This window comes from Anopheles stephensi, chromosome 2 (assembly GCF_013141755.1).
Source record: "Anopheles stephensi strain Indian chromosome 2, UCI_ANSTEP_V1.0, whole genome shotgun sequence".
Classification (NCBI taxonomy): domain Eukaryota; kingdom Metazoa; phylum Arthropoda; class Insecta; order Diptera; family Culicidae; genus Anopheles; species Anopheles stephensi.
In genome coordinates this window covers 81,687,940-81,700,506 of record NC_050202.1, presented here as the reverse complement: position 1 = coordinate 81,700,506, position 12,567 = coordinate 81,687,940, and the positions used below count along the sequence as shown (strand labels likewise).

Here is a 12,567-nt window from a genome sequence, read left to right as displayed (position 1 = left end):
CACACACTCACATACTAACAAACAAACAAACAGACGCGAGTAGTGCAAACTGGACAGAACGAGCTATTTCAGGGCTCGCTAGGGGACGTTAGTCACTTCCGGTTGACACAATCGAGTGTGTGTGTGTGTGTGAGGTTCGAGTAGTATCCCAGCAGACGAAACCGGAATGTGCAGAACAGCACAACGCGTCGCAAAGAGTGTGACTTCTGGAGCATCCGGTAGATTCAACACCAACGCACCGACTGAGCCGGGGAACCGCGTACCGGAACGATGGTGGTGGCTTTCGTTCGGGCTGCCTGCTGGCTGTGGGTCGGTTTCCATTATTTTCCAACTTCATTTCCAAACGTTTTTCCACACCCCTCCCCGCCACATTCCTCGTGCTCCGGTTCGATTAACCCTCCAGTGTACAGGTAAGCCTTTTTAATTGTGTCTCCTTTGCAACCAACGCCAGCTACGCTTCCATTTCGGCACACACACTGACTACCGAAGAGTTGAAGTTGGTTCAGTGCGCGCGTTATAGCTTCCCACTCCCCTCTGCTTCGGGTTTGGTGGGAACAGTACGTAGAGGCATGCAAGCGAGAGTCAACAATGCGTAACGCGCCACGGCATCGGCATCCGAGCAAATGGCACGCCGCCGCATGAATTAAGCCACCCTTTCCCCGGCTTCAACATTCCCCCCAAAGTACTGCGTTCTGGCAGCATTAAACAGCATAAGGTGCGCTTGGTTGCGGTATGCCATGACCCCGCGCCGACCCGTACCATATGGATCCCAGGGACGTTCCATCACAACCGCCCCTCGACACATCGGAGCATAGCGCAGCGTGTGTGTGTGTATGAGTGCGTCACCGAACAGAACGCAATTATCTTTCACCCTCACCAGATGTCGGGAGAGCGTTCTGCCCAAAAATGCAAATTAACCAAGGCTCGGGCCTCGGGCAGATGTGTTCTTGAACTGTGCAGACACATCACATCCCATTTTCGATGCTAATTAATGCCAATGCCAACCGTTCCGTGGTGGCAATTTTGGACAAAAGCCTATCGGCGACGACGACGCCCAGGAATAGGGATCCATCCTGCCTGAGTCGGTACTGGTTGGCTGCTTTAAACGAGAACACATGTTACCGCCAACACTCGGCGAAATGAGGGTTTCTAGTAGCTACCGGAACCTGTTGAACGGGAAGGGTGGGGTGGGGGGGGGGGGGGGTGGAGAGTGGCCACCCCGCTTTTTTCTACCTCTTCAGCGCTTTCGCGATGCATTGCGACATCCAAACCCCGCGCGGTCCCATACACGCTCCGGGTGCACCGTAACCTAAAACCAAAGGTAAACGGAACATGGAGGAAAATACGACACTGTTCTTCAGCGCCAGCGAGTGCCTTGCATTCACCCCGTTTTTACACCCCGCGTGTGTTACATAAACATAAACATGTAAACATGAAGCACCCCCACCCCGACCCGGACACGCCGTGCTCCAGTTCTGAATGTTGCTCACTGCGGCCGCCTGTGTGACATACGGATGGCGGGCGGTGAAGGAAAACTTTTTCTCTGAAGTCTCTGAGGCCAATTTTCCGCCTTTGTTTGCATTTGGCGAGCGAGCTTCCGCCTACTAATTGACTTGCGTCCTGTCTTGGCCTTCTGTCTTATGTTTGGACCGGCCAAACCAAAGCTCACCATTTTCTCTTCGCTAACGGCTAACGGTGCGGTTGTCCTCCGTATGTTGCCCGGTGGTCCATCTTAGGTCCACTGGGAAATTGGGGGAAGAAAAGAAGAAAAGAAAAACCTTCTTTCGGCCGTGAAAGAAATGGTTCACTGGAGCATCGCGTTCGAGAAGCACAATTTATTGGTGTGCGGTACTGTGCGAAAGTTTATGGCAACGTGTCCCGTCAATTCAGGGGGTGGGGGGCGGGTTTGCTTCAAGTTCATTGTGCGGCTATTACCGACAGGTCAGACATTCGAGATCCGTTAGTGGAACAGTTTTGGGTTTTCCGGGAAAAACCGCCCAGACAAGGTAGAATCGCATGGAATGTACCGTCATCGACGACTTCGACGCCAACCATCCGGCCGGGACAGGTGTTTCGTTAGCGATAAGATTAATGGTCAGATCTTGGTAGTGGACCGGACCAGTTGTCATGCTGATTAACATGTGTGTATGTGTGTTGTAGAACTCTCCGGCTCGCTCGCTAATTGATTTCGAAGCTTTCCCCGTCATTCTTTTTTCCTCATCGATCCTCAAACACGATCCTCATCGGCTGCTGTCTAAAACAAATAGTAATTTTCATCCCATCTCCATTTAAACTTTGCCCAAAGTTCGCCCCCCACCCTACCAGTGCAAATCAAAACTAACAAGTTTGCGATACCATTCAACCCGCCCGTCGTCACACCACTCTTGCTAACAAGGTCATCGGGAGTTTGAGCCGGGAGTTGGAAGCGATTCGAAATGGAGACCAGAGTTTTGGCAAAACAACTACCACCAGCAAAAGCAAAAAAAACTTCCCTCCTGCGCGCTCAGTAGATTGGGGAAGTTTTTCGCCCCAAACACACCACCATCATTATTTCGTTTGCTTTCTTCACAAAACGGAGAGATCTTAAGAATCGATTACAACAGACACTGTGTTTGAACTTTTGCCTGCAGGCACCGATTGCCTTCACGGGTGTGTTTCGGTTCGGTTCCGAATTGAATTGAATGATGATTTTTTTTTTGTTAGTCACCGTGTCCTGACTGAGATTTGCCGACGAAGCGGTAACTGGAAGGTTGTTATCAAATGTTTGGGACAAAGGCGAACATGTTGCGATGGTTAATTTTCATAGTTCCAGCTCCGACGTGAGTTAAAACAGACTTGGAGCCAAAAACTCACATCAAAGTCATTTTTATGCCGAAAAACCAAACAAAACAAAACAAACATTCTTCTATTTTCGGTTCATCCTCCGCAGTATTACAATCGCGCAAAGCACGCGAAAAAAGGTGAACCCATCTGGATGGAGGCGGACCAATCGAGGCGAAATTGGAATTTGCAATGGAATTTCCTCTTGAAACAGCTCTGCCCCAAGAGGAACCAGAGGAGGAGACAACAACAAAAAAAATGGAATAACTTTCAAAGATTAGAAATCACAGTGACATTCTTCTTCCCCGTTCCCCGGACCAAAAATAGCCGTACGAAAAATCATTTTGTCATGCTAAAAAACGTCAATCAAACGACACGTTTGAAGATTTTCTACGAACCAAACGAAGTACCAACATCTCGGGATTTTTTTTTTAATTTCCCGAAACCCTTCAAACACAGATGCGTTGAAGAATACGGGTGGCAACCACCAGCAACAAAAAAAACATCATTAACATTCTTCGGGAGTAATTGAATCGATCGAGGGACAAACAGGAGTTCACCAAAGTTGCTGTAAACGGCTTTAACTGGTCGGCTGCCTGTGTCCCTCAGGCCACACACCCCCGCTCGCCGGATAATTAAATCAATTACGCAAACCAAAGATGTACTTTCTAGCTACCACCAATGCACGATGACCCATCGTCCGCACGGTGCAACAATCGAAGTCATTAGAAGGCAGGAGAAGGGATCACCTTAGCCTCCGCGGAATGCTAAGTACAACACTCCGGCCTGCCTGCCTCCGATTGTGCATTCCTCCTGTCCCACGGTCACCCTCCACCCCCCCACAAAGCGTGTATTTAAATATATCTTCCACTACAAAATGTAATCTAAATACGGCAAACTTGAATGGAGACATCAAGCGCCCCGGCTGCCGTACCGGGAATCCCTCCCAGAACCCCTCCACGAGTTGCGCTAGGTTTGAGCTATTATACACGGCTGCCGAGAGAACGCCGTAGAAGTAATTGATTTCCTTGCCAGCTCCAGCCCCCCACCCTTTCTTTCACGCCCAAGCACCATGCGCGTACGCACCCAGTCACAGATGGTGCTTCCGGCAGTACCCGGGACGCACGCTTCGACTTCGGCATGACAATCTTCCATCAAACGGATATTAGCTAAGCTTTCACGATACCTCCCTCTGCGCCTGGATGCCGTGGTGCTGTGGTTCACCCACACGCAACGTGTGACACACATGTGACACCGGCGGCACGGTGGGCCAATAACAGGCCAAAACAGTGGGTCTCTTCTTAGCGTCAAATAGTGTAAAGATATTCGAATTTTAGGCTGATTCTGATGCATTTAAATTAGTAAATAAATACAGTGGGGCGGTCCGCTAGCCGAGGCGATAACGGCGCCGATCTTCACACGGCAGGACCGGAGTTCAAATCCCATCCAGACCGCCTTCCCGTACGCAGGGCTGACTACTTTGCTACGGGTAAAATCAAGTAACAGAAAGCCAGAAATGGCAGGCCGAGCCCTCTCGAGGTTGTAGTACCAAGGAAAAAGAAGTAGAAGATGAGCACACAGTTATCGGTGGGGTTTTGGGTGGACTTAAAAGAATTTCCGGGACGAATCGTCCAGTGAGTGTAAAATGGGAGGGTTTCGTCAATTTAGAACAGAGTCCATGTCTCAGAAGCGTATGTGAGTACTGGGACTATAAAGGTCCCAGCTTCATCCGCCGCGACATTGAGTGAAAAAGATTCCTTAGTCTAGATTGTTATCGGTGCTGACGTTTAACCCCAGATAGGTGACGTTTTGAACTACTTCAAAGGTGTGATTGCCTCTCCATAGCTTCCGTAAATCGGTCTGTGTTAGTGTTTGTTGGTAGGCCCACCATTATTTTGGATTCTCCAACCCAACACGATGAATGTTGGAGGCTTAAATTTAAATTTTGCCGCATCCGAAAAATTCTCCACTTCCCAGAAAGCTGTCATGAATTAATTTGTTTCGAGTTTTGACATCTGATATCGGTAGAGATTGAGTTCGGTTCGGTTTGCCCAAAGTTGTACCTCGGACACGTCCTTCCACGAGCCCACAGTGCAGCCTTACCGTGTCTTTAAACGTCGTTAAACTGAAGCCATACGTACGGTTAATACGTACGGAAGCGTGTGTAAGGATCTAGACGTCATTTCGGTACATGCCGGGACACAGCTTTCTTTATTGATACGCTTTCTTTAGCCTTTACTTCTAAAGACGATATACGCGCGACGATATACAGCGACTATGCTATCGTTTCAATTAACCTTTGGATTTTTTGGAGACGGAAACAATGAGGCCACCGCGGCACCACCAAGCCAAACCTCCCCCTTCTTCCCGGGGGATTGGCGTCGGAAGGCCGCCTACAACCGCACGCCTATTAGCACGCTTGGTCGGCTTCCGATCTGCCGCTAGGTGACGCTTTCCACACTGTCGGCGCTTTCGTTACACTCCATTATGGACTGGAAGGTGACGAGATGGGGCGTACCGGTGTCGCTCGGTGTACGACCCAGCTTCGGTCGTGCCGGCGTCGCCGTAACGCCACGCTCATCATCTTTGGTGTGCGCCCCGGATGCTGCCGGTACGTTCATGTACTCCGCGCTCCCGAACACCGGCACATTCGACGGATACATTACGTAGTGCGATTCGTGCTTCGTTCCACCGGCCCACGAGCCCGCACTGCTGCTACTATGGCTGCTATGGCTGCTGTGGTTACTGTGGCTGCTGGCGGTACTCGAGCAGCTACCGTTGCTGCAGCGGTTAAGGGCTCCGACGAGCGTTCCGCTTCCCAACCGCACCCCCCGCACCAGATGCAACTCTTCGCTGATGGGCCGCGGTGACGGCGGTACCATGTAGTTCTCGTTCTCGGGCGTTCCTTTCGGCCAAGATTTGCTGTGCGAAAGACGCCGTTCGCTGCCGGCACTCTCCGTCGGCGTGTGTACCGTGCCGGCTGACATCCGACCGCTGCTCTGCTCTGAATTATCGCTTCCCATACTGTTCATGCTGAGCGAAAGGCTTTGCGGTCGTACCACCGCGTACCCCCCGTTGGCCGCGCCCCCTGCCATCGAGAACTTAATCTCATCACACACATCAGCGCTGGTAGGCTCGTTCGAACCCGACCCACTTCCTGCCCCCGCTCCGTTTGCTCCCCGATGTTTGGATCCCGATTTGGTGCCCACGGTGGGTGGTTTCGTGCGCGAGAAGAAGCTCCGCATCCGCTCGAACGGCGTCGGACGCTTCAGCTTGTCCTTCAGCTCCTTCTGTATCTGCTCGTAGTGTTCACGCATCCGCTGCAGCTGGTCCTGCTTCTCGCGGAAGCTTTTCTGTACGTCGTTGCGGTTCTTCCACAGCGTTACCAGCTGCTCCACCTCCTGTATCGAGAATACGTTGTTCTTGAAGTCGGAAATGATCTCCAGCAGCTCGTCGTCGACCGTGCGTCCCTCGGAGCTGGACGTGTTGCGGCGCCGCGGTAGGCCAGCCGTCGTCGTGCCGTACGTATCCTCGGTTGGTTCCTCCTTGCGGAAGCTTAGCCGCACGTGCGATGCCGATTCGGGACGTTCGGTTCGATCGACCACTTCCGGCACGTTGCAGTACGGGTGCACCGGGATGTTGGACGGCTGTATCATGTAATCGCCCATCGGTTCCGCTGTGGTTGGGAGTGGCGGTGGTGGCGGTGGCGTCGGTGTGCGGTCGGACGGTGTGAAGGGTGCGTTCGAGGGCTGCAGCATGTAGTCGCCACTGCCGGCACATTCCGCCGATGCGGTTGACCCGGCCTCACAGTTTTCCAACAGATCCGAACACTCGTTGCTGAAGATGTCGTACTTGGACCGTTCGGACGACGATTCCATTGACCGCAGCGAGCCGTTGCAGCGTCTGTCCGTGTCTCGGGCCACATCGAAATTGTGCTCATTTTCGCCGCAAACATCCTTCTCGTCCGGCCCCGGCGGTGTCAATTCGGTCAACGGTCGATCGTTCAAGTAGTGGATGTTTGCTACACTCGCCCCGTCCACCTGATCGGAACCGTTCGCACAGTTCATGTCGATATAACCTTCCGCTTGCTTGAGCGCGTGGACGTGGGACAAAATCTTCTCCGCGTCCGTTTTGTTTTGTGTGCGTATTGTCGGAACGGTTGAGGTGGCACCAGCACCGAACTGCTTCGGTTGTATCATCACCTGATCTGAGCCGGCTCCGTTTACGCCTTTGAAGTAGTGATACATCGTGGTCAGTTCGTTCATTTGCTGCAAATGAAGCAATCGTGTTAACACGGAAAATACACACAACACACCGAACATGAAACGTACCGAAAAATTCTTCAATGCGCTCGAGATTTTGTAGTGGCCAGCCACCTCAGCGATGTCCGACGGTGTCCTACCGTTAATGTTGCGCATCTCACACGCAATCTCCCCGCCGGGCGATTCGATTAGCTGCATGCAGAGTCGCTCCAGGCCCCATCTGGCGGCAAAGTGCAACAGCGTCGGATACTCTTCCGGATCTGTGGGAAAAACCCCCAAAACAAAATCGATCGTGAGAAAGTGCTCGCGTTTCGCACTGCGGGAACGGGAAATACCTACAGATGTCACGATGGCAGCCCATCCCAGCCTCACCGCCTCCGCTACCGTAGTTCAGCAGGTTGTAGTTCGGTGGGACGTTCCGCAGGAAAGCCTTCAGCAGCAGCAGATCCAGCTTGTCCCGGTCGTTCGTCGACAGGCCGACCGACTGACAGATTAGCTCCATCGGTGCATCCTTCGACGACAGGATCTGTTCGAGCTCGCGCATCTGGCTCTCGCACTTGAGCGGCCGACTGCCCAGATCGACATTATTCTTCTCCAGCCGTATCTTAATCATCATCGATATCTCCATACAAACCTCTGCAGCGTGCACATAGAAATGCATAGAGAAAAGAAGCAAAGAAAACCACGTTACTTTCCCATTGATGAATTCAATTCATCCATATGGCAGCACTTCCGCTTCGTATTTCACAGTTCGTTTCCTCGAAGGTGAGAAACGGATAAGCCGAACACGACCCGGCGCGCTAGTACCTGGCACGCTGAACTGTATGGTGTAGGGATTGCGCCGCTTGATGTTCGTGATCTCGATCGTTTGGTCCGCCTTTTCCACCTTGATCTTTATCCAGTCCTCCTTGGTGAGCGGTTCGTGCAGGATCAGCAGGATCTTGCTCTGGCCCACCTTCACCTTGCGCGGGAACAGCACAAAAGACTCGTGGGAACGGTGGCTGCTACCTGCGTGGCCTGCGGCACCGGCGAGGTTACCGACACCGGCAGCGGGCCCGGTTGGTGTGGTGGGCGTTTTCGGTTCCGTGCCAGATGGCGTGCGCTGCAGAACTGTCTGCTGCCGTAGCGCCTTCCCGAGAATGTCGGTAGCAATGCCGAGCAGTTCGCTCACGAACGCCGTATCCTTTTCGCGCACCGGGCAGGTTCGCCAGCGACTGTAGCCGGGCAGGGCGGTCTTGGCGAACTCGTGCACCGCACTCTCGGACACGTCCAGCAGCATGCCAAGCACTCGGTTCGGTGTGAGCAGTGTGCTGAGCTTGGAGTGCAGCAGAGACGGCGCGAGTCCCATTAGCGCCGGACACACGACTACGATCTGCAGCTTGGTGGATTCGCACTGTTGTATCACGTGTGGCGGTTGCTGTACCACATCCTCGTCTAGCTTGATGTGAAGGAATCTGGGCGATATGAGAGCACAAAAAGCGAAGATCAAAACTGCGGCCCTTCAAATCTTGAAGCTACCATGATGTACTCACTTGAACGGTAGCCTGCCGCGCTGCTTGGTAATCTTGTCGAAGCACACCTTCAGATGGTTCACCCACAGCATACCATGCTCGCTGTGGCGCGCCGTCACGAACAGCACGTCCATTGCAGCCGCCAGCAGCGTTCCTGAATGCCAAAGCAAAAGTGTCGAACGACCAGAAGATCGGAGACTATTACCAACACCGAATGTTTTGATACAGTTTTACACAAGTTTACTGCCCGTCGAGTGGGCCACACGACACCGCAAATAAAACGCTACTCGGAAGCTTCCCTTGAGCAGCGGGCCACTGTCACTGCAGCGCGTTCTGCCGACCAAATAATGCAGCTCCGGCACGAGCTCGCGATCGAGCGGATGAAGCTGATCGCGCTGTAAAAAGCACGATCGTCTTCTTCGTCACCATCATCGCCGTCAGCCTTCTTGCCGGAGGACGTGGAGCATCGGATCGGCAGCGGCAGGCGAGGTTTAGTTTAATGTGTTTGTTTTCCGGTCGTTTGTGTGTACAATACGCATAAACCACGCGATACCACGGGGGGTGCACGGCGATGGCAACACGAGCGCGTCCGTCCGTTCCGCTCGCTCGCTGGGCCGCCAGGGAGCAGCGGAACGTGATCAAAATAAAGAAAGCAAGAAAGAAGGAAGGGAAAAAATGGCCATCCGCGCGTCGCGTTCGTGCTCTGGCGGGCTCGCGTCCACCGCTGTGGGGGCAAATTTGAATGCATGACGCGGTGTGGTGAGTGTTGTTCTCGCCATCAACCACTTCGATTGGGCACGGAAGGAAAGGCCCTGGTCTACCGCGAAAGGGAATCAAATGATGATGGTCCCAAGAGTGAGAGTAGATGAGTTCGGCAGGAATTGCAACAGGGTGGAGAATGGGGGGGTGTGGGGGGAGGGTAATTAGGATGGGCAGAAGGCCGCAACATTAGAACATGAGGCATAGAACGTTTCCTGGAGTGGCAAACGATGGTAGAATGATAGTGCTCTATCGTGCTCACTTTCTCTCTCTCTCTCTCTCTCTCTCTCTCTCTCTCTCGCTCGCTGGATGATTTGTGTGCACAGTTTTTAATATGGCCACAAGTGTATGCACGCGGAAATAGACATCAAAAAACCTCTCCATAAGCGTAAGAACGCGAGGAAGTACGCGCGTACTCTACCATAAACGGAACGCGAAAGGTTCTGCTTTCGCTGTCTATCTCGCTCTCTCTCTCTCCCCCCCTGCTCCGGATGTGTCTTTCTTGCTGGGTGATTTTGAAAAGCCAACACACACCGGGCCGCAATCGCCGTTATGGTAAGCGTTTCTTGACAGGGATTTTTTGTTTGGTTTCCTGTTCTCCAGCGGGAGCATCGCACTTACCGGAATCGGATGTGTTCCCAGCCGGCTGACAGGGTGCTTTCGGGGCCGGAACGTCGGGTACCTGCAAGAAACGTGCCGGGTAGACAGCCCGAACATCCAAAAAGCAGCATTTAGTTGGATTGCGAAAGTCGATGATGGAAGCGCGGAAACAATGCATAGAAGGACTTTTAACCGTGCTGCTGATGTAAACCATCCGGCTCGCCTGCAGCACAGGACGGAAGCACTCGGAAAAAAAGGGAACTAGAAAAGAACAGGGAAAAACCATAGCACACACTTACCTCATCGATGGAGGTTTCATTTTTCATCATCAGTTCGCGGCCGCCATTGTGCTCCAACTGCTGATGCTGTTGCGCTGGCGGCTGTAGCTGTAGGCGATGAGTCGACGTCCCGAAGGAATGTCGGCGCCGCTCCGGCAGCGTCCCCGAACGTCCACTGCTGCGTGTGTTTGGGAATGTTTACAAAGTGCTTTCGATTAGCGCAAAGTGGAACACAACCGACGCCACACAGCGGACACTTACGCAAATGGCGGCAGTAGTGACAGCAGCTCCGGTGGGGATGCTGCTGCTGCTGCTGCTGGACGCATCACGATGGGACGCGGTGCACCGTCCTCCAGGAGGTTCGGTGATCCATCCAATGGAACGCCGTTTCCCGTGCATGACGCACTGTTGCTCCGGTAGCGGAAGATCGTACCGGAGGTGGTGCCGCGGATCGGGGAAGGCGATTCTGCGTACTCTCCGCCCGTCCGCCCACCATCCGCGATCGTGGCGGTGCGTTTCAGCTTCGAGTAGGTCACCAGGCGCTTTAGATGGTAGAATCGGTGCTTCTTTTGCTCCACCACCTCGTCCGCCGGACCGGACGCGGCATCTTCGTTAAAGTAGTTGGGATTATCTGTTTAGCGGTGGTGCGAAGAGATGACAGACACGCGGGGTAGAATCAATTGAAAAATCGGACTCGAGGATAATCATGCAATCATCGTGGAGGATCTAAGATGAAGAAGAAATGGCCAGACGAGCGCGAGTCGGGTCCGCCAAACACTACTTCTCACTCACCTGAACACAGTGGTAGTGGATCCATTTGCCTGTCGTTACACTAATATCAGTGGTACTCAACTTCCCACGTAAATTGCTCCACAAATGAGGATCACTAATCGGCGCAGGGATCGAACGATCGTCGAAGGAAGACGTGTTACAACACACGGTCGTTTAGCTGCATTCTCCTGCTGCTACCGTTTAAGTCCGTTGCATCAAGAGACGGAGAAAGATCATTATTCGAGATCTTGCCTCGGTATGGCAAGATGCGTTGCTGCAATTTGCATACTGCGCACACACACACTCACACCCACACACTTCTACACCCACACAAACAAACAACCAGACGTCCGCTATCGGAATGCGAGCGGAAGGAAGCGAACGATGCTCCGGAATTGCTATTGATCGATGCCCCGAGGAAACTGCTACTGCACTTTTGCCGTTCGGATCGAAGCAACCCGGTTCAAATCTCCTAGCGTTTGTTTATTTGCTCTTGCTGTCAGCGTCCATCTCTCTCTCACATACACACTCTCTCACTCTCACTGGGTGTATTTTTATTTTCACCGTGAATCAATGAACGCACGGAAGGGATTTTCCTCACAGTTTTTTGAGCATAAAGATGCTACAAATCGTTTTGTATCACAATGATTTTTAGCGCAATGGTACCGATCACATGCACTCTCACTCACTTTCCACACAGCTAGTAGAACCTCCAGTTCACTCCAGGCTACCGGCAGGCAACCTCGCAAAACGTGTCGTTCTCGGCCGTCTGTCTTCTCTCGACTACCTCACTAGCCTCAAAAGAGGCAGCACACACCCGCGGCACGTCGTCCAACGCGAGACGGCGAGCATCTGATCGAATTATCTAATCTAAACTAAACTCTCGTCCTCGCCGTCGCTGTCGTCATCGTCGTCTCGCATCCCGCATGCGGGAAAGGCAAAAAAGAAAAAAGATTCGAAAAGAGACACCACACATTTCGTCCATGCCGGGTTCGTTCATCATCACTCGCGCATCGCCAGTAGTTCACCGCGCAATGCGTTTTTACACGGGCTTGTAATGTTTACATGCAGCTTTCTCGCTCACTCGCCCGCGTCGAACGGTTCAGTTCGAGAACGCTCGCATGCCTTCCTTGTCGCACCGCCGCCGTACCGATCGCAGTGTGCTGTTGTGGGTTTTGGTTATATTTCGAGTATGTTTTCAAGGCTTTCGGGTTCTTTGCGCACTTTTGGCCCCGTTTCACTTGCTCTACCGCTGTGCGCTGGCTCTCTCCGTTTCATTCATGCTGCTAAATGCCGGTTTCGTTTGTCGCTTCTTCCGCTTGCGTGCTGCGAACGAAAGCGTGTTTTTATTGACATGCGCACCGCATCGCCCTCATGCACATCCCACATGCGCATACGCATATTGTAAGCGTATGTTATTTGCCGGGCTGCTTTTGCTTGGGCTCAGCGGAGAGGCTTCGGACGGTTTGTCAAACCGTCGATGTTGCGGCTTCCAGCGTTGTAAGGGCGTGCAGAGAGCGTAGGCCCCGGGGTTCGGGAGTGCGTAGGCAGCCAGCCAGCCACGGC

General features: G+C 52.8%; 1 protein-coding gene across 2 annotated transcripts; it reads right to left on the bottom strand.

The window, feature by feature from the left end:
* Positions 1-5,002: 5,002 nt before the first annotated feature.
* LOC118505599 lies at positions 5,003-11,861 on the bottom strand. 2 transcript variants are annotated; one of them, XM_036041626.1, is made up of 9 exons: positions 11,023-11,861; positions 10,492-10,861; positions 10,252-10,405; positions 9,974-10,034; positions 8,615-8,747; positions 7,890-8,536; positions 7,422-7,718; positions 7,152-7,342; positions 5,003-7,088 (listed from the first exon to the last, which is right to left on the bottom strand). In XM_036041626.1, exons 1-9 carry the CDS (start codon positions 11,045-11,047, stop codon positions 5,262-5,264), a joined length of 3,705 nt encoding a protein of 1,234 aa, XP_035897519.1. In that variant the 5' UTR covers positions 11,048-11,861; the 3' UTR covers positions 5,003-5,261. The 2 variants fall into 2 exon arrangements, with proteins under 2 accessions (XP_035897519.1, XP_035897518.1); XM_036041625.1 differs by having other exon boundaries at positions 10,252-10,408; positions 11,023-11,860.
* Between the last annotated feature and the right edge of the window lie 706 nt (positions 11,862-12,567).

Coding starts and splice junctions, on each gene's coding strand:
- LOC118505599 (XM_036041625.1), bottom strand. CDS start 11,047: ATGGATCCACTACCACTGTGTTCAG. Junction 10,409..10,491: donor TCACTACTGCCGCCATTTGC/GTAAGTGTCCGC, acceptor AAACACACGCAG/CAGTGGACGTTCGGGGACGC. Junction 8,537..8,614: donor CGCGGCAGGCTACCGTTCAA/GTGAGTACATCA, acceptor CATATCGCCCAG/ATTCCTTCACATCAAGCTAG.